General features: G+C 39.1%; 1 protein-coding gene and 1 long non-coding RNA gene across 3 annotated transcripts; one reads left to right on the top strand and one right to left on the bottom strand.

Moving 5' to 3' along the window:
• Nucleotides 1-4,605: 4,605 nt before the first annotated feature.
• Nucleotides 4,606-26,206, top strand: igfbp5b (insulin-like growth factor binding protein 5b). 2 transcript variants are annotated; one of them, XR_015498800.1, is made up of 5 exons: nucleotides 4,606-5,298; nucleotides 17,882-18,093; nucleotides 18,193-18,377; nucleotides 18,622-19,048; nucleotides 19,559-21,844. XR_015498800.1 is itself a non-coding variant. In NM_001126463.2 (4 exon segments), coding segments are annotated over 4 exon segments (798 nt in total). In that variant the 5' UTR covers nucleotides 4,608-4,970; the 3' UTR covers nucleotides 21,320-26,206.
• Nucleotides 4,803-10,869, bottom strand: LOC141376210 (uncharacterized). The gene is made up of 2 exons (XR_015499903.1): nucleotides 7,862-10,869; nucleotides 4,803-7,776 (listed from the first exon to the last, which is right to left on the bottom strand). It is a non-coding gene; the product is annotated as an uncharacterized LOC141376210 (long non-coding RNA).
• Nucleotides 26,207-26,957: the final 751 nt, after the last annotated feature.

The following is a 26,957-nucleotide window of genomic DNA, read 5'->3' as shown; positions in this document are numbered from 1 at the left end:
TAGACATTGTAGTAGTAGTAGTCATGGTTGTGGCTGTAGTAGAAGCAGTAGTAGTTGTTATATAAGTAACTTTCTGTAGTAGTAGTTGGTGTAGCACTTGTGATTTATTATTATTGTTGTCAGTTATTACTGTTGTCCTTTCTTTCTTTTTACTCTCATTTTTACTATCATACATTAATGCGCATTGTTGTTACTCCCTACCTCTGACTGATTTATTTCTATATGTTTTATCTATATCTGTGACACTTGCTTCATTTATTGACTGTTATTGTTCCTTATGTATGTACTCTGACCTGTCCACCAAGTTACCTTTACATGCATACACACACTCACACGCGCACACTCAAACACATACTAGTACTTAACTATATTGTTGTTGTTTTTGTTTTGTTTTTGTTTTGTTGCTTTGTATTTGTTATTTGTTGACATTTTCTTGTATTTGTATGATTTTTGCATATTTTAATAAAAAATAAAAAAAAATGAAATCATAGAATTCGAAAATCAGTATGCAAGAAATACCTGGATGTCCTACTACTTCCGGCTAGATTCTAAAGTGTGCATCCAATGGATGCTTACTTTAGCCCATAATGCTTCACGAGAGAATTTATAAATGGAAGTGAAGCAACGCAACTGACAGGTTGTTGCGAGATCAGATACAGTTGCGGCCTGAAGTTGACGATAATTATTTATTAAATTTTCCATTTATTGTATTTTATTAACATCTACCCCTACCCCAACGTCTCCCCCTACTCTAAGCCTAAACCCAACCATCACAGTACTGTAAAAATATGAATTATTGTTATACAGTGTCATAAATAATGCTGCTATATTGATGTGCATATCCCACTTCTGGCCAGCCTAGACTTTACCTTGTGAGGCCCACGGCTGCGTTCAAAATCACCCACTACTCAGTAGGCACTGCATTTGAGTTTAAATCTACTACTCAACCATTTAAAAAGTACATTCTATGCAGTATGAATGTGAGCAGTATTAATTGAACTCAGACTTACTACATCCGCCATTTTGTCATCATCACATGACATACCTGTGTCAGTTCTGTCACTTTACTCCTATCATAAATCCTTTCGCAATATGGGATAGCATAGCGTCTATTCAGAATCTCTTAGTAGTACGTCATCTGGGAACTTTTCAAATACTGTTTTTCAATAGCTGCTTCCCAAATGGCACACTGTACACTGTGCACTTATAGACTATGTACTTATGCACCTAACAGCATAGCATATGTATGTAGTGTCGTCCCAAATGGACATTTTTTTAAGCGGAAATTCAAACCGTTTCCCAGATGACGTTTGTCAAATTAGTGAAACAAATTATCAAAGTACCGAATAATACCTGCCATGACTATAACCGAATTCACCATCGGGAGGCGCTATAATCACTCTTTCACAATCTGAAATAAATAAAGTAATCCAACATGAGCACCCGAAAGCTCGCCCCTTATGTTACGTGAGCAAAGCTGCGGTCGTTGAGTGCGTGAAGTGTCCAACATTACACACTTCATTTTAAAGGTTGAATAAGGGCATCCTCTGGAAAATTAAAGTCCACTTATTTCTTGTAGAAATTTTTTTTATATTTTGGTGTAAACGCATTACATACACTATACTATAAAATGGCGTAGAATAATGCATAAGTATGCGATTTGGGATGCACCTATAAAAAAAACCAACACAATCTCACAGCAATTTGTAACTTTTTTATTAAGTGGCTAATTCATTTAAATTCGTACAGTGTAATTTGTACAATTTAGTACGATTTGCTCATCTCCCAGTGACAAATTGTGATGTTTGGTGTTAGGTGCCATGCCTCCTTTTTAAAATCTTACAATTTCATATGACTGAACTCGTACGAATTCGAACAAATTAGCCACTAAACTGACAAAAAGTAAAATACTTACGTTTTCTCATGAGATCAGGCTGTAAAAACAGTATGTGAGAAGTACCCAGATGACCTACTTCTTCTGGCAAAATTCTGAAGTGCGCATTCGAAGGACGCTACGCTATCCCGTGAGAGAATTCAGGATGAGAGTGAATTGATGCAACTGACGTGAGTGGGTCACGTGATGATAACAAAATGGCGGATGTAGTAAGTCCGAGTTCAATTCGTACTTCTTACATTCATACTGTATAGAATATACTTTTCTAACGGTCGAGTAGTACATTTTAATTAAAATGCAGCACCTACTAAGTAGTAGGACGCAGCCCATGACATGCTGCCCCTGTTAAGTTTTGTCTTTTGCATATTTAGTCATTCATTCATTTTCAGTTCGGCTTAGTCCCTTTATTAATCTGGGGTCGCCACAGCCGAATGAACCACCAACTTTCCAGCATGTTTTTTACGCAGTGGACGCCCTTCCAGCTGCAACCCATCTCAAGGAAAAACCAATCACACTCAATCACACAGATACATACACAACGGACAATTTAGCCTACCGAAAAATCACCTATAGCGCATGTCTTTGGACTTATGGGTGAAACTGAAGTACCCAGAGGGAACTCACACAAACACAGGGAGAACATGCAAACTCCACACAGAAATGCCAACTGACCCAGCCGAGGCTCGAACCAGCGACCTTCTTGCTGTGAGGTGATGCTACCCACTGTGCCACCATGTCATCCTTCGCTGATTTAACTTTTTTTGGAAATAAAATAAATATAAAATAATAGCACAATATAAAGATAATGAAATAACTCTCAAGCTATCTGTATATTATTAAGAGTACTTAATTTTTGCTATGCTTCACCATAGGATGTATTTAGGGTAGAATTCAGTAAATATGTACAAAGAAACAGGGAAATAACTAATAAGCTAGTGAGCCCTTATATTTATCCAAACATCAAACTATATAAATGTATCTATTGTCTTCAAACATGGTAAACAAAGTTTTTTTACTGCTTATTTGTCAACTAGCCATGTATCAAAACAGCAAGTACATTCTTAACAGCTGATGTCTGTCCATTTGATTCCTGAGTGTGTACAGCAGCACTGTGTAAATCTCCAATAATGAAACATTCAGCAATCATTTCACACACACACACACACACACACACACGCACACACGCACACACACACACACACACACACACAGAGAGAGCCTCTTAGCATTGCTAACAGCTCCTTCTAGCGGTCGAAATCTCCACTAGTCGAACTAAAGCTGCAAGATACTCCACACAGACACACTAGCTGGTTAAAACAAGAGACAGCATGTATGAAAGACCCAGAACAATCAAATGAAGTGAAATATCGTGCGCAGTTCTTTAAACTTGGTATCATACATCTGACAAAGAGATTCCAAAGCAAAACAGAGCAGCTCGTTTCACAGCACTGATGAACTTTACATATGGGACATGTGCAAATGCCATTTTGGAGCGCTCTATAAGGCAAATCAGGGACATGTAAACACAGCAGAGGGCCACTTGGACACTGAGCGAACGGCATGATTAAACAATCGTGTCTGCTAAATCTCATCTTTTCTAAATTGTGGTTTCGGTAGTTCAGAGTTTGGAACAGGTGGGTGTAGATTGCCTATTCTTAAACTACCACCGAGACCACTGTAATTAAAGCTCAAACGAGACTTGGCAACCGAAGGAAAGCCTCTCTGCATGACAGAAAAGAGATTTACCACAGTATTTGCCACACACCTCAGCTGGTTTTAATTGTGCGCTGCGGCGATGGGTATATGAACTTCACTGCTGCAGTCAGAAGTTATTGCTGCGCATTTATACGAGTTGTAACACCATCGGTTTAACCATTTAAAGTTACATGTGTGAAATCTCACTGTTATGAGAAGAAGTTAGTAACACCGGTTACATCTGGCATTTAAATTGCTTTGTAATGAACACAAACGAGTACAAAACTTAGTGTTTTCTACATTTTACTTAAATAGAGATGTGTTATTAGGAATGAATATAAAACTCACATGGTCAGAATTATTGGTTAAAATGGGAGTAGTTGAGATTTGAGCATGGCATAATCGTTCCCTCCAAGCACACTTTGTACTTGACATTAAAGTGAGCAGTTTATGGATAACTGCTGGATTTTAATGTGTAAAAGACTAAAGCGGGGATATTGTGTCAAAGTTTGAGACGCACAGAGCAAAGCGACACAGCGTTGCAGCAGACGCTGAACCGAAACACATCTACCCCTACTCAAACATGTTCTCTGCGCGCACTAATATACGGGTGGTGCCTATATCAGCAGAGCGATCCTAATCGTGCTCTTTTGTGTGTACTCTTCATAACGCATGTGTGAGCGAGCGACTTTATCTTGTCACATACATGTTTCCATCTGACGCGGAATCTGTTGGAAAGCCGACGAGTTCCGTGCACGAATCTGTCGCTCTACCAGCCGCAAAGTGCACGGAAGATCTCAGAGGAGCATATCTTCGATTTTGCATGGATTTGTGTTTTGCTCTGCGCTCTTGGCATCACTGCGTAAAAGACGGATCCTATTGCCGAGGGGGGAAAAAAGGCGCTGGCGCTGCGCCACGATCTGGCAAGTGCGCCTCCCTTCACCGCTGTTTGGCTTATTCATAGTTAGGGGTTTGGGTTTGGCTGTTTTTAAAAAGGCAAGCACTGCTGTGAAGTTGATCAGTCTGCTCAGAAAACTTCTAGAGGGGAAAGTGTTTTGGAATCGGAAAGTCCAGAATTTCAGTGCGCAACAACTTGTGCACAAACTGGACTACTGGAGAATACTCAAGTGAATCTTTTTTAATATATTTATATTAAAAAATCCACAGGATTCTTTCATCATCATTATCATCATCAACGTTATCATCATCATACTTTTTTTAAAGAGACTATTTTTATTTTCTCGTTTTTAAAACCCCAACCTGTGTTTTCACTTTGCATGCGGACTTTAACTCGAATCTGAGCCAGACGTCCATGCGCCCTCATATCTAGTTCTTGCTTCTTTTTAATTTCCATCGGACCTCATTCACATTGACACGAAGTATGGCTCTTCTTGTGCTGGGTACATTTCTGACGGTGTTGTCCGTCAGCGGAGGCTCTTTTGTACCGTGCGAGCCGTGCGATCAGAAGGCGCTCTCCATGTGTCCTCCGGTCCCGGTGGGCTGTCAGCTAGTGAAGGAGCCCGGCTGCGGCTGCTGCTATACTTGCGCTCTGGCGGAGGGGCAGGCGTGCGGGGTGTACACCGGTACATGCACACACGGGCTGCGCTGCCTGCCGCGCAACGGCGAGGAGAAGCCGCTTCACGCCCTGCTGCACGGCAGGGGAGTGTGTACGAACGAGAAGGGATACAAACCACCGCACCCACCCATTGGTAAGTTGACTGGGAAGCAGTGCGCCTTTGTTGCACGGAAGCATTGTTGCGTTGAGATCGTGTATCTGGTGGGAACTTTGTGGCTTGCTCTGATCCTGTTTTATGGCGTGCGCATGTTTCTGCATGAGCTTTTCTGTGTTGTGGCCGGTCTGCGCAGCTCCCTGCTTTTTTTTTTCATCATATTCCAGCGCAAGGATTAGCAAAGCCTGTTTATGTTTCATCCAAAGCCAATTATTAACAAACGATTTCCAAAGTCATCCTAGATGTTGGCTACAGTGCAGCGGGAGCACCGCGTTTTCTGGGAATGTACCATAGTATTTGTGGAACCATTGTGCAAGTACTATTGCACCACTTATGTTTTAATATTTGGATGTAGATTGTTTGTTTTATTCAAAACCATTATTATTACAAGCACGATTGCTGTTGAAAATGTATTGGGCATACAATTGGGCTCAGAGCTACCACTTTTGTAATTTAACATAGTAGTACCATAGTATTGCTTTAAAATTACCTACCATATAATGGCTAAAATAGGCATACAAATGCAATACACTGATAAAGCAATGCATAATTATATTGCTATCTGATATTTTCTTCATCTAAAGTAGAAACTGCAATCATAATATGAACATAAACATGTTTATGAATAAAAGCATTAACATATGATAGTGAATTTCAATATATAGTGAATGTTTAAAGCTGCTCTGATGCTGCATTTCATTTGCACAGACGCAAAGCAGCATCAGACTCACCAGAACTGCATAATTTATGCTGCCCAGAACTCTAAAGACGCCTCAAGAAAGACAACTCCAAACTGTTTTTCTGAGTGTGTGTGTGTGTAGTTATTGCTTGATTTGGCTGTGGTGCTCTATTGACATCAGCAACTCCTCCATTGTTATGATCACACCTCTCATCATTGTATGGTGTACCCACGCCTCATGATATTCTTGATTGAGATTCTAGGTTGCTCTGAATTTAGGTCTAAGTCTGTGGGTGGTGTTGAGAGTCGGATTACCGTTCAAAGATTAAATCCAAGGGGAGGGAGGGTGGCCGTTCTGGGTCGACAACTCTACCTGTGTGCAAATATCACACTTTGCGAAGAGAAATTGTGCACAGCGTGCATGTTTATTTACATGTATGCATTTGACAGATGCTTCTATTCATGCTCTCCCTGGGATTCGAACTCTCAGCTTCAGGGTTCACAGCTCAGTGCTCTACTAGTTGAGCTACACGAACAGAAGCGCCACATGAGTATACAGAACTGCCTTGTAGACTTCACGTATTAGACTTTGAAATGGTTGAACATTTGTACACAAATACAACCCCCTCACACACAGGTGCAGAAACCTGTTTGTCTCAATCTGAAGGTCTCTGATGAGTGCGGTTGCTGGTTTACCCCTTCGGTGATTGCAGTGGGCACACAGTCGAGCCCTTGTGATTCAGCAGAATGTCTGTGGAGCCAATCTATCAAGAGCTGTTCGTCAAGCATGGGGATGAATTTAGAGGGACGCTTCTAGCCTCCTGTGGTATTCGGTTTCAGCGTGGTTTTACTAGCTGGGCAGGACAGACGGAGAGAGGGAGAGAAAGAGGGAGAGAGGTCAAGCGTCCTTGCCCGCATTAGGATTCAGAGACTTTTGGCTCGCTGTCCTCCTGATCCATTTTTATTCCCCCAATACGCACAGTTATACAAACATAGCATTGAAATACCTTCATAGGCTTGAATTCTGGCACTCACAGTTTAAAGATTTAACATTTCGAGCCAAGTACAATAGGTGATGCCAGACTGTCATTTAGCTCCAGGATTGGCAAATTCTGCCGATTTGCCAATGATCTCAAGGGAGACTTTCTGCTCGGACACGCTGTGTGAAACTTGGACAGATATGACTACAGGCTTTTCGCCTTCAACAATTTCATGTCCGAATATAATTGCGTACAAATAAACAAACCCAAAGAGCTGTGCCAAAAGAACTTGGCTGTTGCGTTTGGTTAATTTATGTGTTATATTTACCCGCTAGAGATACAGCCATAACTAAACAACAATTACAAATGAATGGAACGCAGTTGTTCGTCTCTTGCCTGTCTGTCATCTCATTTTTATATTGCGCCACAGGCCAAACTCATAATCATATACTTGCTTGCATCATCAGACTGAAATTGAAAGATATACAGCAAACCGAAAAGAGATTCGCACTTTTTAGACCTTGTGTACATTATTTGCAGCATAATCCCAAACCAAGTCTAAAGCGCTCGTATATCAAATGCCCAGTCATCCTTTGCAAAGGTATGCAAGCAGGGAACCTATTTGGCACGCTTGAATGCCTTCTTCCAGTAAAGTTTAACAGCAATCTGTCCCGCGTGTATTTGTCATTGGCACCTGGAAAGCTAGCGAGTAACAGCTGTGAAGGAAATCAGCTCGCACAGTAGTCTCATCTCTGTCAGAAATGTGATTCCTGGCCTGCGACATCCTCACGCTGGGCCCTGCTTAAATAGGAACACATGTTAGGCTGACCAAAACAGCGAACGCACAAAAACAATCTATTTAATCTATGGGTTTACGACTCACGTTTGGAAAATTAAACACACAGACTGTAAGCAGACCATGTGGTTCAGCAGAAGACGCCGACCTGTTGAAACCTCCTGTCATGTGCTCTGGGGCGGTGGAGGGGGAGCCGCAGTGTCACGTTTCTTCAGGGAAGGAGAACAAAAGGTGCCTAATTTCTTGCCTGCAGCACAGGTTCAGATGTGGTTCCAAAGTGCAGCCTCAAATTTTGTGCCCTGCAGGATTCTCCAGACAGATAAGAGACAGAACAAAATCGTTACTTTGCAGTTGTTCTGTTACAGTTACAGAGTGGCATATTTGAGGCTTAAAAAGATAGTTCACCCGAAAATTCAAATCACTATTTGCTCTCTGTCAGGTAGTTATAAACCTTTATGAGTTTCTTTTTTCAAGTTGAACATTTGAATAAAGATGAAAACCACTGACTCCCGAAGTAGGAAAACAAGTACTATGGATGTCGATGGTTACCATTATCCTATGGCCCGTTTCCACTAAGTGGTTCGGTACGCTTTTATGGCCGTTTCTGCTGTTAAAATGTACCTAAAAGCGAATCGAACCGTACCACTTTTTGGGTACTCTTTGCAAAGAGTACCTAGCATGTCAGAAGGGTACTAAAAGGCAGAGCTAGATGCACATCTGAATGCTATTGGTTTACAGAGAAACGTCAATCACGCGTACACAAGCAGGAAAATGAAAACAAAGAAACTGCCATTTTCAAATACACATCCGAGACATTACACAGTAATATTATATGCATATAATAACGAGCCATGGTTGACCCGAGCTCAAACAAACCTTGTCGTTTGTTATACAGCCACAAAGTTAAGAAGAACAAAATTCGCCGTGTCCTGTTTTTGTTTTACGAGGCCGTCTAAAAGTGCAAGCGGTTTCACTTTCTCCAAGGAGCTCGCGATCACTGGTGTGCACATCTGTATTTGAAATAGCGAACTTCTTGAACTGATGATAATAATGTGTGCGTTATTATTGAAGTGCTTCTGACATCTGTTCCTTTCAGAAACAGTCAAACCCGAGAGTGAAGCATGAAAAAAGTAAAAAATGAGAAAATGATTATTTCAGCAACCTAAAACATGAACAATCTGCCACGTTAAACTATTATCATCGCCTTTTGGACTATTATTAACTCGAAATAACATAATTATTCTCTAACAAAGGTTACATGTGCTGGTGAAGATTAAAGATACAGATAAATGTTGCGTGTTTTCAAACCCAAATAAGGACTAAATGTATGTTATGTGTAGTTTTTTCTGTAATTGGTAACATCAGAAACTGAAAATGTATGTATGTGTTCTTATATGTTGCATTTATTTATTTATTTTATATAATTGCAGACATTAAAGCTATTTCGCACTTATTGATCTGCAGTTATAATCAAATTATGTTAAAAAAAGGATAGTAATGGACATTTATACACAAGAATTTATGTGTATAAAACATCTGTTTTGGAAGAAGTGCTCCTCGTATCATATGTGAACGACCCGTACTGCTTTACTTTCAGCAAGATTTCCTCGAGCGAGAGAGATGTCGACAGAAACTTTCTGTCATACACCACCCCTACCAAAAAGGTACCCTTGGTATCCTTTGCGCAGTGGAAACGCAAGTCTGATAAAGGTAACTCATATTGTACCTGTTGTACTGTATCAGTCAGTGCAAATGGGCCACAATATCATGTGTAAAGAGACTCTAACAGGTTTATGTCAAGGGAATAGTGGGTAAATTATGACCTCATTTTCCATTTTCGGTGAACTAGGAAACCCTAAATTGTACTTACTCCTGATAGCTGGTTGATTAATATACTCATTCTCGAAACAGTTCACAAACAATGTGACTACTGTGCTGTACAGTAAGTGTGGTGAAATGACTAAGACGAGTAACTTTAAATCACGCTTGATTTACAATGCAATATTGTGTTAAATTATACTATATATCCATTGATGGATGATCTAGATGCAAACAAAATGACTATTCAAATGATATCATGCATCCTACATCATATAACACTTACAATATGCACACAAATAAAGCTACAAATGGCTTTCATACTATACAATCCTATTGTAAAAGCTTTGTTAGGATAATCTAGAGAGTTTAGAGCAAATCAATACGAAATTTGATCTTATTTGGTTAATTTTCTTTATTTTCTTACAAGCAAACAAGATTTTTTCATAAAAGCTTTATTTCATAATTATCATTTGAATATTTTTCTTCATATTTTCTCATTATATAACACTCAAAATATGTTATATTACCTACTAAACATCCAAACGGTAGTTACAGCCTTGAATTATGCTTTGCAAAACAGTCTTAAAGGGTTTAAAGTAGTCAAACCGTTGAAAACATTTTTTTTTTATTGTCCTAAGAGAAGAATGAATGTTGTTGAACAGTTTTAGGACAACTTTGGTTTTGATCCACTTCAAATGTTGACTACAGTGTATATAAAATATACTCTATTACTTGCTGATAATACATGAGGTAGTTATCATGCTGAGCTGCAAACAAACCCTTAAAACCTTTAAATCTTTCACATTACATCATTTCATATAAAAAATATCCTCATTTTGCTTGGACATTTCCACATTTCCACATTACTGCATGTTTCTTTCTTGCTCTCATGTGTAAATAATGTAAAGCAGTCCTTCCCATGCAAATACATCTTCCACAGTTGAAATTGTCTAGCAAAATCTCTGCTTACTGCCCAGCCTTTACTTTCCACAGTGTAAAACCTTTGATCTTCAATATACCCCACAATGCATAGATGTTTTGTAACTTTTGAGTATTAACAATGACTATGTTTACATGGACAATCAAATTAATAATCAAACGATTTGCCTTAATCTGATTAGACAGTAATATGATTAAGGTGCTTATGTGAGTTGTCTTTAGAATGTTTCTTTAATGATCCTGTTTTACATGTTATAGCACATAATTCGATTAACGTCATTGCGTGCTATTCATGTTACCTTCGGATCTAATTTTAACTGCAGTTTGGCACTGTCACTTTCATTCAGAAGCATTTGATTCATGCCCCCATGACAAACGAGATATTGGATGAGTATGAACTGCTGGAAGAGTGTTGTTGTAAAAGATATTTGATCAAACACGGCGTATGGGGAATAAAAAAAAACCTCTGCATTTGTGGTCTTTCACTCGGCTGAAACTCGGTAGGTGCAGAGAATAGTGTTAATTCGATTTCTGTTTAGTTCGATTCTGACTTTAGTCAGATTAACTTCATCAAAAATTGCTGTTTACATGGGAGACTCTTAATCAGAGCACTGTTTTAATGACATAAAAATCAAACTAATGTTGTCTGTGTTAACATACTCAATGTCCATTTTGGACCCATGTATATGTACTGTAAATTGAAAGAACAGGAAGGGATTGGATGTTGATGCTTTTAGCGGAAAGCTGGCTTGAACTTACAGACAGTATCACTCTCTTCACCATTGTTTAAACTAATTGAAATCAGCGACTGGGAGTGATCCATTGATGTGCTGAAGAGCATCTCCTGAGTTCATGTTTCGGAGTGTTGATGACATGGGACACGGTCAGGCGATGAAGAGGTGCACACATGTGCTTTCAGCCTGAAGGGCATCGACAGGTGTCATCACTTTGCATTGTCCTGAATTACAGGGGACTTGTTTGAATAGCAAGTTAGATGATGGCTTTCTTGGTTGTAACCGATAGTGTATTGCAACATGGAAACTTTTATCCCAAAAGAGACAAGTTTTGCTGTTGATGTGTCTCTGTTGTTGGCCACTACCCCAGCATTAGTAGTGAAAAACTCTTAATTTGACTTATTTCTCCTTTTTTTCTAATATTTTTACTTGAATCAAGACATTTTAGATATTTGGACTAGAAATAATACAAAGCAAAGTAAGAAAAGCATTTTTGCATTGCAATTATTTAATTACTGTACCTTAATACTGTTAGGCTCACCAGAAAACCATCAAATTGTATTTATATTGCAATATTTATTGCAGAGAAATTAAATATCGCAATATCAGATTTGTCCAATATCATGCAGCCCTACACAGATGCATCTACTTGTGGGTTTTTTGGTAATCCTGCATGCTTCTCTGCTGCAGCGCTCCAAACATGTTGTGGATACGGTCCAGGCTTTAAATATTTAGCGTTGGGATCTTGCCAGGGATGCCATGGTCGGTCTGTGACAATGAAAGCAAGACAAAGACAAGTGGCATGCTTTAAGAAGGCAGAGCAGGTCTGAATATTTAACAAACAGTAAGACACAATTCCAACCATGCATGCTAATGAAAAAAACAAGGTTAGGGATCTCACAAGCACCTTATATCTGTCAGAATCAGACATCACAGCTCAAAAGTGGATCTGCTTTCATCATTAGCCCCCGAGCTAAAAGAAAGCGTGGATATTCATGAAGTATAATTGTCCTGCACATGTGTAAATTATTAAGCAGAGCCCTATCAGATGCATCTCCTTTGGCAAGGCTCGGGTCCCTTTATCTTAATGAAAAGTTTTGCAAGACCAAGAGGAGAGAGAGACACCAATACCTCTTCGGCATTCTTTCCAAAGCTCATTTGAATAGACGGGCTACACGTGATACGTCTGGTTTGGCCGTGCTCCAGGATCTTGGCTGTGTGTCAGATGTTAAACACAGACCCGCTAAACCTTTACAAGCCGGGGACCACGAGCATGGAAAAAGTGATTTCGGTCCTCGCGCTGCAAAAAAAAGCAGGCAACGGAATCGAATGGCTTTGCAAACTCTAGGTATTGTTGATTTCGTAAACGCGCTCATGCACAAGGAGCACCCTCCCGTTTGCGTCTCCATTTCCAAAGCCATGTAAATCTTGCTCTATTTCCATGAGGCGATCTCAAATTCGGTGGCTTCGGTGAGCGCAAACCTGCGGGGAAATCTGTACAGAAATTTCAGTCTGCCAAGTCATGGGTTGCGGGATTGATTTCAAAGACACAGCACCATGCTCTGATTGTAACTTCAGAAGCCAGGAAACCAATTCCTGTAATGACCATGCACCCGCCCCATGCGTCTCCAGGTCAGACAGACTCTTTCACCACCAGGCCCGCTCCAGAACACCCTGCCCCAGTCCACAGCCATGTGAAGCACTGGAGCTCAGGGGGACTGTGAGGGCAGTTATCTCAATCATTTCTGCTGGCGGCCTCAGCTGTCTGATAATGCCCTCTTGGCTGTATGACCAAAATATTTGGCTCGACGTTCAGGCCCGACTCCGTATGTTCACGTCCATTCTGTCTGATTCTCAACTACAGATGCAATAGCAACTAAAAGATCATATCTTTAGATTAATATTATCATATTAGTCTACTTATGTAGCTTCAAATCCTTACCATATTCAGCAAATAATGTTGTTTATTTGTTTGGTAAGTAACATGAAATGTTTACAGTCACCAAGCAACTTGGTTCCCAGTGTTGTGCTAGAAAAATAGTAACTAGTTATAGTTACTATATTCAAAAAGTAACGACACCGACATTCACAGAGCTGTGAAGCTGATGTGTAGTCGATGGAAGTAAATTACTGTAGTATTTTAAATGTGTAACAACTGGTTTTATTGGATTTTTTGCTGTTATGTACTATATTTTGTTTCTGTTTAGTACAGCAAATTATTTGCAGAAAATATATGAACTGAACTATTCTGCCTCATATGTTTCATTGGCAGTTTTGTTGATCACTAAGATATGATTGACTTGGATTTAAGTTGCTTTGATTTAAAAATGAAAATTGGAAAAATTAGCTTAGATGTAGCTAAGCTACTTTTGCCAAGTAGCTTTCAGCTTAGCTTGCTACATTTCCCAGAGGGTAGCTTTTAGTTTAAGCTACATTTTAAGTAGAGTAGCTAATAGCTTAGCTTACTACATTTTTCAAGTAGCTTGCCTAACACTGTTTAACAATAACAAACAAATCACAGCATTTTTCTGAGCAATACAACATTTAAATAATGTGTTCTGAAATATACCATAAATGTGTCACTGTGTCTACTAAAATATTTTTTCTTATTTATTTAAAACAACAAATATAGTAGTATAAGTAATAGTAATTAATAATAGTAACGTTTATAATCTCTCTGTCTCTCACACGCACGCACACTCAAGCCTTGTTTATACTCGACTTGTTCGCTTGGGTGTGCGCAGCAAATGTTACGTCATCGCGGAGGTTCGGTTCGCTTTGGGTGCGCGCAGCATAATTTCGGCTGGCGGTGCGTAGGGCATTTTTTGAGACTCGAGTGAACAGTTTGCGCGGCGCCACAACTGATTTGAGTTGAATATGAACCACTTTGAAGAGATTTTATCTGAAACAATACGACTGTACACACATCTTATGACTCTTGATCAGAGAGATAACCTGATGATCAATAATTATTGGCTAGAAATTGCAACAGCAGTGGGAAAGGAGAAAGTTTTTGTTAAAAGGTTGGGGAAAACCTGAAGGATAAGTTTACTAAACCCAAAAGAGGCCATGGAAAAAGTGGAGACCCAGGTACACAATTACAGAAATATGTTTTTTCCACCAGTCATAGGTTTTACACTGATGTATGTTGTAGAATTTTGTATTCAAATCAATTTAATAGTTACAAAACTATAACCTAGTGACTATAAAGTCACAAAATTATTTTTGATAACTGGAAAGGAATACAATATACTGATGCCCTGTTTCTCTGGGCTTTATTGGTGATAATAGTCAGGAATGTTGGACCATCACTGCCTTTTTAGCATAAGTATAGGACAGAAACTAGCCAGACAGTAATGTGTGAATTGTGGACCGGGCAAATTTAAAAAAAAAAAAGTATGCTTTTATTCTTGCCATAATAAAAATTTATTTGTAGAGCAACTCAAGAGCAACTTTAAATGGTAAAACTGTCCGAGATATGAACAAAAGCAAGTGACACATCAAAGTTTGATAAAAAAAAAATCTTGAATGGTTATAAAAATGCTTATAATCATTAAAATAATGTATAAAAACAATTCAAAATAATTAGTTTAAAAATATTGAAAGACATTATGATATGACGTACTTGTGGAAAGGTGCGCGCAGTTAGCGGAGGTGTGCGATGCGGCTCCAGGCGAAAGTATAAATCCAGCTTCAGTCTACCTCGAGCACATTCGGCCTCTCTCGAGCGCACCCGGTCTCTCTGCTTACGCTTTTGTCCAGTCTAGGCATGGGACGATAACATTTTTCAACGTATACTATGGTTTGGAAAAGTGTATTCAGTTCATAGGGGGGGCTAATAATTCAGGGGGCTAATAATTCTATCTTCAACTGTATATATTTTATGCTTGTTAAACAGTATTAAACAGTTAAACAGTATTTATTTATTTTTTTACCAAAACATGTTTGGGACAATTGAAGCCTAAATGATGACACAACTTTAATTTTGGGATGAACTATCCCTTTAAAAATGCTTTTGAAGTGTATTTGTTAGTTCAAATCAACTAAAGTTAACAAATTGGACCATATTGTAAAAGAAAAAACTGCAAAAAGAGGAAATAATATTTTATTAAGTGATTCTACTTGTTTGGGTAACTAAATGTCAATGTAATTATATAGCTCAACATTGTATGCTTAGTGTTAATGATCTGTTAATCTCCTCTGGATGTACTATGTTTGGCTTCCCTCTGCATGGTTCAAGTGTTCAGTTTTATGAAACTCAGCTTTGTCCAACAGCATTTGACTTCAGTGGAAAGACAGTTTATATGCCTGTATCCTGTGATCAGACTATACAGTACAGTATGTGCTTCAATTCCTTGTTCTGCTGCCTCTACGCATTTCCCCCAGTCACACGTCAAAAGTCATCTACCTCTCGAGATTCTTCTAGAAAAAGCTTGTGGTTGTCATGGTGTTATAGTTATTGTGACTTCAAAGATCTTCAAGTGCAGCTCTGAGCTGTTAAGGATCCTTTGAAAAGCTGTTTCTGTTTTCACTCCAAACTCCCGTAGTCATGCATATGCTCTACAATGGAATCAAAAGACTAACTTGGCTGCGGAAAAAAAAGTGGTGCATTCAACTTTCAGGCTGCACACTTAAATTCATTTAGAAATAGAATTGGATATACTGACTTTAACTTGCTTGGTCAAGCATAACCTCAGTAGATTGGGCATTTGTATAGGGTGGGATAGGTTAAGTATAGGGGGTCGTCATCAGCTGTTGTTCCTGCCACCCTTTACAAACAAATGCGTTGGAAACATTTGGTGGAAAAACAGTTGCTTTCATGTTTACACCATGAACACTCGCTAGCAACGAGGATGTGTAAATACCTTAAAGACAAGTCTTTTTGGATTGTGGTAAAGCCAAGCATCATGGGATCTACATTGCTATTTATTAATTACTATTCCTCGAGTGCATGAATGCTCACCCACTGTCTGAAGTTAAGTTGTTATAAGCCATGAGATAAACAAACATATGAAACTCTTATATAGAGTAGTCAATATTCAAAGTGAATCAAACATATTTTTCACAATCGTCCTAGGACAAGGATGGGTGCTGTTTAATATTTTTAGGACAAATTTGATGAAAGGTGGTGATCCACTTCAAATGTTGACTACTGTATGTGGCTATTATATATATATATATATATATATATATATATATATATATATATATATATATATATATATATATATATATATATATATATATATATATATTTGGGGCGACACTGTGGCTCGGTGGTTAGCACTGTCACCTCACAGCAAGAAGGACCCTTATTTGAGTCCCGGCTGGGTCAGTTGGCATTTCTTTGTGGAGTTTGCATGTTCTCCCTGTGTTGGCGTGGGTTTCCTCCGGGTGCTCCGGTTTCCCCCACAGTCCAAAGTCCTAAACTAAATTGGCCGTAGTGTTTGAGTGTGAATGACTGTGTATGGATGTTTCCCAGTGCTGGGTTGAAAGTGATGGGATGGGATGAGGTTCTGGTGGACCCCTCATAGTATGTCTGGGGGCCCAAAATGTCAAGGGCCCTTAGACTCCTCCTAAATTTCCATAGGATGGATTGAGGTTTTGGTGGCCCCCTAATAGTATCTCTGGAGGCCCAAAAATGCTATGGGCCCTTAGAATCGTCCTAACTACCACCCCTCTCCCAACCCCGAGTGGAGTGGACGAAAGTGAAGAGCTGGGGTTTGGTGTGGATGGGTTGAGGTTCTGGTGGGCTCCTAATAGTATCTCTGGGGGCCCCAAAACGCTGTGGGCCCTTAGAATCGTCCTAACTCCCATAGCGGACGAAAGTGAAGAGCTGGGGTTTGTTGGGGATGGGTTGAGTTTCTGGTTGGCCCCTAATAGTATCTCAGAGGGCCCAAAAATGCAGTGGGACCTTAGAATCATCCTAACTTCCCCCCCTAGCAGACAATAGTGATGAGCTGGGGTTTGTTGGGGATGGGTTGAGGTCCTGATGGGCCCCTAATAGTATCTCAGAGGGGCTAAAAAGGCAGTGGGACATTAGAATCATCCCAACTCCCCCACCCCTAGCAGATGAAAGTGAAGAGCTGGGGTTTGTTGGGGATGGGTTAAGTTCCTGGTGGGCCCCTAATAGTATCTCAAAGGGGCTAAAAAGGCAGTGGGACTTTAGAATCACCCTAACCTCCCCCCCTTAGCAGACGAATGTGATGAGCTGGGGTTTGTTGGGGATGGGTTGAGGTCCTGATGGGCCCCTAATAGTATCTCAGAGGGGCTAAAAAGGCAGTGGGACCTTAGATTCATCATAACAAATTAAAAATGGCAAACATGTAAAAATAAAATAAAAATACTCTAACATAGGGAGAATAGCTCCCTTTTTTTGTTATTTGTGGTGCTGTTGTGCTTTCTCTCTCTCTTTCTCCCTGGTAGATGATATAAAGTGAAAAAAATTCCCCCAGATTTACTTAAAACACTTCAGAAAGTCTGCATGACACCAATTCAAAACAACATAGCAATGCCCTGGCAACCACTTTAACATCATGCTGAGGATTTTTGCTGTCACCGTTCACATTTTTTTCCAGCAGTAATGCGTATTGTTTGATTCTCTTTGTCTTAGATCGTGAATCAATAGAGCATGATGATACAGTGAAGCCAGACACGACTGAAGACCAGATTCCTAAAATTCCCCTTTACCCCAAACCAGACGTAATCAACAGCAAGAAGCAGGCTGCCTTGTTTAAGGACAAGAAGAAACAACAGGAGAAGCTTCGGTCAGTGGGGTCGTTGGACTACTCTCCCCTTCCCATCGACAAGCACGAGCCTGAATTTGTAAGTTGTGTGACGCAGCAGCTGCGGTAAAATGATAGCTTGCCATTAAACGCTGAGGTTTGCAAATGACGCAACTTAACATGTGTTTGTCTGATGCAGGGTCCGTGCAGAAGGAAGCTGGACGGAATCATTCAAAGTATGAAAGACACCTCGCGCGTCATGGCTCTTTCTCTCTACCTGCCTAACTGTGACAGGAAGGGGTTCTTCAAGCGCAAACAGGTAAGATTTAACATTTGGGTTATCATACACTGGAAAAAATGTACGGTTTCACACAATTCTGGCAGGTTACTGGTAGGTGCAGAAGGCTGTTATCATCCGTCCACATGGTTAATCAGCTATACTAATAAAGAAGACTCCAGATCTGTTTTTACATTACTGTGATGGTTGGGTTTAGGGTTGGTGTAGGGTTAGACGTTAATAAAATACAATTAATTGGAAATTTAATAAACAATATAAATAGTTCTTGTTCCAGCCGCATGTTATCTATAGCTGATTAACCATGTGGATGGATGATAACAGCCTTCTGAGCCTACCAGTAGGCACATAAGGCCCCTACTGACCCATATCTATCAGATAACCACTGATAATGCCCCTCCGATCGAGTGATAACATTGGATTTGGCTAAGAATGCATGTGTATTTGACAACACAAACAACAATGGGGACTGCAGGACTGTATGTATTCCAACAGATACGTAGTGTTTCCTCCAATTACTGTCTTGCCTTTGTCCCATGTATCAGCATGTTAGTCTTAAGGTTATCTAAAAGCTAGTGTTCTCCAACACGGTGGCAAAATTCACATTAAGATGACAAACATCCAAAGCTTGCAGTTTGTCACTTCCGCCTAAATGCATCAACAGTTTTTTTTTTACATCACCTCATACTTCAGTTTCTCATCAGTTCTTCTGTCCAATTAAATGCTCTGTAGTATGGGACATCCCCCGTCCCCTATAAAGGCTGATTTATACTTCTGCGTCGCTGACGTGCACCTCTCAAAAATTGTAACTACACGTCGCAACGACGCGTAGTGCAAGCTCTGTGATTGGTCGGCTTGGTAGAGCTGACGAGTCTGGGCGGGACCGAGAGCCGCGCGAATGGCGCGAGCTGGAGGCAAGCCCAATGGAGCGATTGTTTACAAGTGTGGAGTCCCGCGAAGGAGCTCCGGATGGAAAGTTTTGTTTTGTGTTTACCTCATAGTTAAAGTTGTTGCACGTCCGCCGGTTCCTGCCTCAAAATGTGCGAGTTTGAGCCACTTGTACATCCAGGAAGTGTTCAGGAAAAGCAAAACAGCAGAGAAGAAACTCGACACAGAGGAACATTTACACCTCACTGCCAACTAGCGTTTTGGAAGTGTTAATGCAGACCGACAGAGACAGCGCGCCAAAGTATAAATGCACAGCTATGCGTGTTGCATGCGCCGTGGGCAACGCCGGTCACTTGACACAGAAGTATAAACTAGGCTTAAGGGGCTTGTCATTTGTTTTTCATTTTCATCAGAGCTGTGATAAAAACAAAACACTATTAGCTGTTTATTTAATAAATGGGGGAGCCACTATATGTTCCACCATGTCTTCCTGTTTTCAGTCGAGATTATGTCAAACATCGAATAAAATATGCACATTTCAAAGCACTTCATGGGTCCTTAAATGATAATTACACTGTTTTATTCTGATTGGCAGATGAACATTCTAAGGTGTGCAACACTTACTAAAAAAACACTGATAAATTTGTTACAGACAGGTCTCGACCTCATTACAGTTTCTTATTACTATGGCGAACAAATTTCAGTCATTTCACAGGCTGCATCCGAAAGCTCTATAATGCTACATTCGGAGGCAGCAGCCAAGATAGCAGATAGGAAGGAATAATCTGAATCCAAATTCTGCCTCATAAGCTATATTTCCATCCAAAAATGCGAATAAACTTTATGCGCAAAACTGGATTGTTGCATAAAAGTTGTGCGAATGAAGCATCATTTCCATCCAACGAGTCAAAGCGAACCAAATCATCACTTCCTGATTAACTGGAGCCAAATATCAACAGTAAAAACTGCATTTGTTGCAGTAGGAGAAGCTGCGTCAATGTTTTCTAAATGAATGCGCCTCAAAAGACAATCCTGACAAGCAGTGAGCGCGCAGTGGCGTTTGAAGGTGTCAGACGCGAAGCACAGGCGCTCTTGATTCGGGAGGTCATTAATAATATAATAACAGTAATACTGAAACGGTAAGGCGTTTTATAATGACCAAAACAACATTTCAGATGTTTTATAATGTGCTCAGCCTGACGTTTTATCCATTCACACACATTTTAAGCATCACATGATCTCTTTTAACAAAATCACATGACCTTTTTTAATGCGCATGCTGGAGTTTGTGCGTTAAAAGTGTTTCCATCGTAGTTTATGCGCATCTTTTCTTATCAAATAAAAAGTTTATCCTACCCAGTTAGGCGCATACGTTTTTTATGCGCATTTTCAAAATTGATGCGCATCATAGCGTTTCCATCAACTGGTTTTTTTATGCGCATTTGCAAAATGCGCATTAAATAGGTGGATGGAAACATAGCTACTTCCTGTCTCATGAGGTGTAACCTCTATGCTGCCTTTAATAAGGCTAAGAAATAAACATACAGTAGTATTTCAATATGTGTGTAAATGTAAGCATTTTCCAATGGGCTCTATACACAGCTAGAGTTTTAAAGGCAATAGTAATCTTCAGGGGAAAGCTTTGTGACTATTTTCAATGTCAGAAGGTTGTTTTTACAGCACCTATGTTGTAATATAATTACAATACATTCAGTTAAATAGACTTAAGCATTAATTTAGTTGTTCAAGCATAAAACAAGATGAAAGACCGTTGTAAACGCTAAAGCCGTCAGTAGCAGCAGGCTAGCGCAGAAATTCCATTGAAAATGCTGGGGTGAAATAAACTGCTGGGGGTCATATTTCAAGGATATGGTGGGTATTTAAAGATATCACGCCATGGTTATTTTGTGAATGCATACTATCATTCCATGTGGTTGAGGAATTATATTTCACTTTAAACTGTACTTGCAATTATATGAGTCTTTGTCCCTTCTCCACCCTGCAGTGCAAGCCTTCCCGTGGCCGGAAACGAGGAATCTGCTGGTGCGTGGACAAATACGGCGTGCAGCTGCCCGGCACCGACTACAGTGGCGGTAACATCCAGTGCAAGGATTTGGAGAACAGCAACAACAACAACGAGTGAGAATCAACCCACCCTGATCACCAGACCTAGGGCCCACCTCCTTGTCCTGTCCCACCAAGTCTACCCGCCAGTCACTTTGAGATTCTGATGCAAAACGACAAAGAATTACAACAGCTATTACAAATATGAACAATCAGACTAAAAATAACAACAAAGTGAGATAACAGGAATCGTTTTAAGAGAGCGCTCAGCTCTATCTCACTGGACTCAGCCAATCAGAGGAGCCCCCTACTACAGCTGAGTCCCAGCAACAACAAAAAGAAATTATCAAAAAAATATATACGTACAATTATATATTTTTATAGAAGCTGGAGTTTGAGCACCATACTGTTTTTGTTTAAAGTTAACATAAAACAACAAAAAAATACAAAAATATATATATAAAGAATATATGGCATGTTGAATATTAACAGGGCTATCTTGGTCTTTTACATCTTTTGCTGTCAAGGTATCAAAGGAGATAGCAGGAACTCTTACTATTGGGGAAAAAAAAAAACTCAAATAAAAAGGAAAACCCATGATAGAGATCTGCTGATACGGTCATCTCTATCTGGCTTTTTTGTCGGTCCTGTCAGAGCACTTATTCATTGGGGAACCTGCTTGGAAATGTGTAACTTCACCAAGTTCAGTGTATGCGTGTGTGCACACATGTGAGCAATGAAATACGGTGATAGCTTTCTAAATACGTTTTGTTTTCTATTTTATAATTTTTTTTGTCATATCCCTCCCTGAAGGTAGTGAAAACCAGGATCCCATTAGACAAATCTGTTTCAGTGGCTCCAGACTTTGTAGCTTACCTAACATGCCAACCGTGCCTATGTAAACAGACGCTGCCATGCAGAGTTACACGGGTGAGCCGGACGGTCCTGAAAGAGAAAAACGTCCACACAGAAGCCTAAAAAAAACCCGAAAAGGCCATTCTGGAATAGTTTTCGTATCAGATATTATGGGCTGGGTTTAAAAAGAATGAATAAATAAATAAGACAGATGCTGTTACCCTAAAACGCTCCCAGCATTTGCGTTTAAACTTTGACGGACGTTCACTGACGTCTCTCTGTCTATAATGTTTCTTTTTTTTTTTTTAAATAGCCTTTATGTTATGTGCTGTTTCCTTTGATTCATGGAGGTAATGACAGTCATCTTATGAGCCATGTTCCTCGACCATGCGGTTTCACTGTTACTGGTGTAACCTTGGTTTGTTACCTTTAACTCTAGATTATTGAATGTGTTTTGTTTTTACTTTCTTTATTTTTTTGTTGTTTGCTTATTCTTAACAAGCAACCACAAGCGATCAGGTGCTCAGCAGAGGAGTGTCAGCATTATCAATTTGCATATTTCCATCTGGCCTGTCGCAGTGACGACTAGCTCATTTGAATGCAGGTCAGACCACTCTGTAAGCTCCGCCCACTTTGATTGTTCACCAATAGCTCTTTTGGTTAGCACCATGACACGTTTCATTTGCGTTTCTGGATTTGACGAATCACGAGGACGGAAACAGAAAGTGCATTTCACTACAGCGTCATTCAGTGTGAGTTTCTGTGTGCGAGTCTCAGTGCCTTCCTACATGCAAATACATTTGAATGGTGACGTGAACGTTACACAATAGCCAAGGGGAATGAAACAACCTTTTTATATATATATATATATATATATATATGTTGACGAAGGACCTCAAATGCGTTCAAATACAGCATCAGATCAGACAAAATCCGTTACACTACATTGTATGTCAAGCAGCTATCAGAGGCTCCCGAAGCTACGATTGGGAGAGACCGTAGTCCAGCTAGCGCTAGCTCATTTACTGTTATTTCTCTTATGAATAAGCTGATTGATTTGACAGAGACTGCAAATGTGTGTAAATTGCTGATGAGAGTATTTTCGATCAAGCTATACATCACACGGGGATACTCACCGGCTGGCTCTTGAAGAGCGAGTGAAGCCATTCCCTGCCACAATGGGTCCGTCCGGATCTTATTTTTCAGGGCCCGAATGATCATCGTTTCACTGCTGGGAGGGGGCTGTAAAAGTAGTCACCACATAATCTCTTCAGATCTCCATCTCAAATACCTATCATAACCAGGCCCAGATGGAATCTGTCTATCTGTATTCACTTTTTTTTTATTTCAAATGTTTTTATTTGTAGCTGAAAGCACAATTAAATTAGCCGGCGAATGATGTGATGGAATTTGAATGCCAGGCGTTCCTATTCCACGTGCAAAGATTCCGTCTGGGCCTGACTGGAGTAGAACCACAGGTCTGAAGAATGTATCCAATGCAAATGCAATTGGCTCTCGAATGGAAGGTGATGAGAATGAGAGTGAAAGAGAAAGTTAACCAGACTTTTCGCATGTGTCTTGAGTACGTTTTGGAGGTGTATTCACCTCTGTTATTGCACAATTAGCCAAGTAGGTGACATGCATCACTGCTCGGTGTAAATCAGTAATCAGCATTATCCAGGTCCTGATCCGTGCTGAAAGCCCCCTCCCCCATTTTCTTTTTTTTTTTTTTTGAAAAAGCAGCTTGCACTTAATTCCTTACCTTGCCACGTGTTTAGTGCCGTCTCGAAGTGAATCTCAGTTCAGGTATAGGAGCAGGAGCAGGCCTCGGACAGATACCCTGCCTGAGTACCTTTGACAGGGGCTTCACAGCCCAAGCCTGAGACCCGCATCATCATTCAGTGGGTTTACCAGTGTAACACAACCAATCACAGTCTATTCTCCATCTACTCTTAATAGGCTTTGCGTCTCAGTGATATCCGGGAAGAAGGAGAGCGGGTGAGAGCCTCAAGCGGTGATCTTGTGCTGGGCCTCCCTTCACAACACACAACACACACTGCAGAAAGCCCAATCAGTGTTTTTGTATTGTTTTCCAGGATGATTACTGTTAAGTAAAAGTAGTTTAATTCACTGCAACGGCAGTTGTTGTCAGAACAGAGAGTGCTCAGCGTAAATAAGTACACCCCACACAAATCTATTTTTTAAGTTCATATCTTTAATAGGAAACAATGCAATATTATATTTGTGCATATACATTAGATTAGTCAGTATTGAAGACAAATCAGGAGCTTATCTAACAAAAAAATAACTAATGATAACGGCCCAAAAACGAGTACAGCCAAATGTATATGTCATACAAAAATATTAAATACAAATTTAAAAAAAAAAGAGGAAAAATCAAGAAGCAAAAAAATTTAAAATTTAGTTGAAATGTTGTAGGTTGTAATATTTTTTGCAATATTTTGCTAGAATTTAATTGTATTATCTTTCAATTTCTAAATATGTTTGGTGAATAAAATATTATTTTAATAAATGTATCAGTTTAATAAATCTGTTTTATCTAAATGCACCAAGTTATATTGCCTATAGTCACTGAGAAATTAATAAAAATATTCATTTTCAAAACGGGGTGTACTCAATTACGCTGAGCACTGTATCTTGAATTGTGCAACTTTAAAAAAAGAAATGGGATAACATAGCCAGAAAATGTTCTAAATTGACTTTTTTTCTCTTTGAGAACACCAATGTCAGAGCTATTCTTATAAAAGATGCACAATAGTCATGCAACTCGTCCATTGCTGTATAAAAGCTTTGTGTAAGGACTACAATGTCCCTTTGTGATAACATATTAGGTTGACACAATTTTTTTTTAATTCCTTTCTTCTGATGAACACAACATGACATATTTTGTAGAAAGCTGCAAAGCTGTAACCCTTGTAAGAATATATTTTGAAGAACCATTAACTTCCATAGTAGAAAGAACACATAATATGAAGGATTATGTGTTCTTTCTACTATGGAAGTCAACGGTTACATTCTTCAAAATAACTTCTTTTATGTTTAACAGAAAAGAAGGTTTGGAATCACTTGATAAACAAAAAACAAACAAACAAACAAAAAGATAGGTTATTTAGTTTGTTAAAGCATTTTCATGCTAGCAGAATCTGATTCACTAATAGGTTTTTGGGGTAACAGTTCTTCTTTGGCAAAATAGTTCTTCAAAATCTTTGAATTTTAAGGTTGCAATTCAAGACATGTTCTTAGAAAACAAGTGTTTTATCTGGAATTGCTTTGCTTATCAAGTCAAATGATTTTGACTTGAAACGTCTTGATATTTTTACTGGAAAACCAGACAAAAATACACATTTTTGCAGTGCTTCACACTTCACGGTAGATTTTTTTAGATGGACAGTGTCGGAATCTGATAAGCAAGTACACAGCGGCTGTGATCAGAAATCAAAAGTGTTTTTCTGAAAACCCTGAATGTTCTAAGACGATGCACTATGGCTGAAAAAAACATTTCACCTTGTTTCCCCAAGTTGTAGAATTGATCTGGGTGTCATTTGAGAACCGAAATGTGATTTTGATCCGTTGGGATTTGTAATTAGAGATAAAAGACTATCAATGGCCAGGACGCAGCATGTCGCTTTCGTGCTTATCTGCTTTCATCAGATTCCGAAATCTCATATTGGGTAGACAGCAGTGTTCATAACTCACGTTACAGTAGAAACGACAGGTTTTTTTGTTTCTTTCTCTGAATGCATAACAGTTTTCTCTCTGTTTTCTTGATTGTTTTTCTTTGATTTTGTGGATGAGAAAAGACTTGATGATTGACCACCTAAATGTGGCTTAAACTGGCATGTGAAAAAGACCCATTAGTGGCTGGAGGACTCTAAAAATGTTCAGCATTTGGAACTCTTATTAAAAACCAATAAAACGAAAAAAAAAATCTCAAATTATTAAGAAAGTGAATATCACTGTGTAATATTTATTCAACTTGTAATTTATGTACTCTTTTAACCTTTGTCCTTTTTTTTGTTATGACAAAGCATTTATTTAAATAAAGTTATGTATTCATTTAAGCTTGTGCAATAAATTTATTTGTACATGACAGGAATTTTGATTATTGTTTATGGGGAGCTATTAAATCATCATCACGCAGTAACCGCAGGACAGTTCACCAGATGTCACACCATTATCACACACCGCATGCAAATATGAAGACAGACACTGTGGCATTTCAATAGCCCTAAAGGCATATAATATTGATATGATCATTATAACACTTACCAAGTATATACGCAGCTTATAAATCCATCAGATTGCGATACAGGAATGTTCCGGGTGCTATAAAATGCAACAGCTTGAACTTTAATAGACATAATGGACACAATATATTCAGTCAAGCCTGAAATTATCCATACACCAGGTAAATTTTGACAAAGTTTGTGTATACATGTAACTAAAAGCTGAGAAATATATATAAATATATATATATATATATATATATATATATATATATATATATATATATATATTTTTTTTTTCCTCAATGGTGCTTCTTTTACATCATTTTCTTATCTTTTAGGAGAAGTCGGTGCCATTTTCAGTCAAATTAATTAATTAATTAATTAATTAATAAAACTTGCTGGTTGAATAAAACTAACTGAGTTAGGATTTGCCACAATCACAGATACTGTCTTCCATGTTATGGAAATTTGTTATATTTTGGTATAAAATTAAATGATCAAAACTATGAAAACAGAATATATTAAAGTTTCTGAATGCTATATTTGGAATAAAGCATGTTATATTGGTCACACTATATTTTGATGGTTCGTTTGTTGAATTTAAGTTATATT

Source organism: Danio rerio, chromosome 9 (genome assembly GCF_052040795.2).
Source record: "Danio rerio strain M-AB ecotype USA chromosome 9, GRCz13ab, whole genome shotgun sequence".
Lineage (NCBI taxonomy): Eukaryota > Metazoa > Chordata > Actinopteri > Cypriniformes > Danionidae > Danio > Danio rerio.
This window is presented reverse-complemented; position numbering and strand designations above follow the sequence as displayed.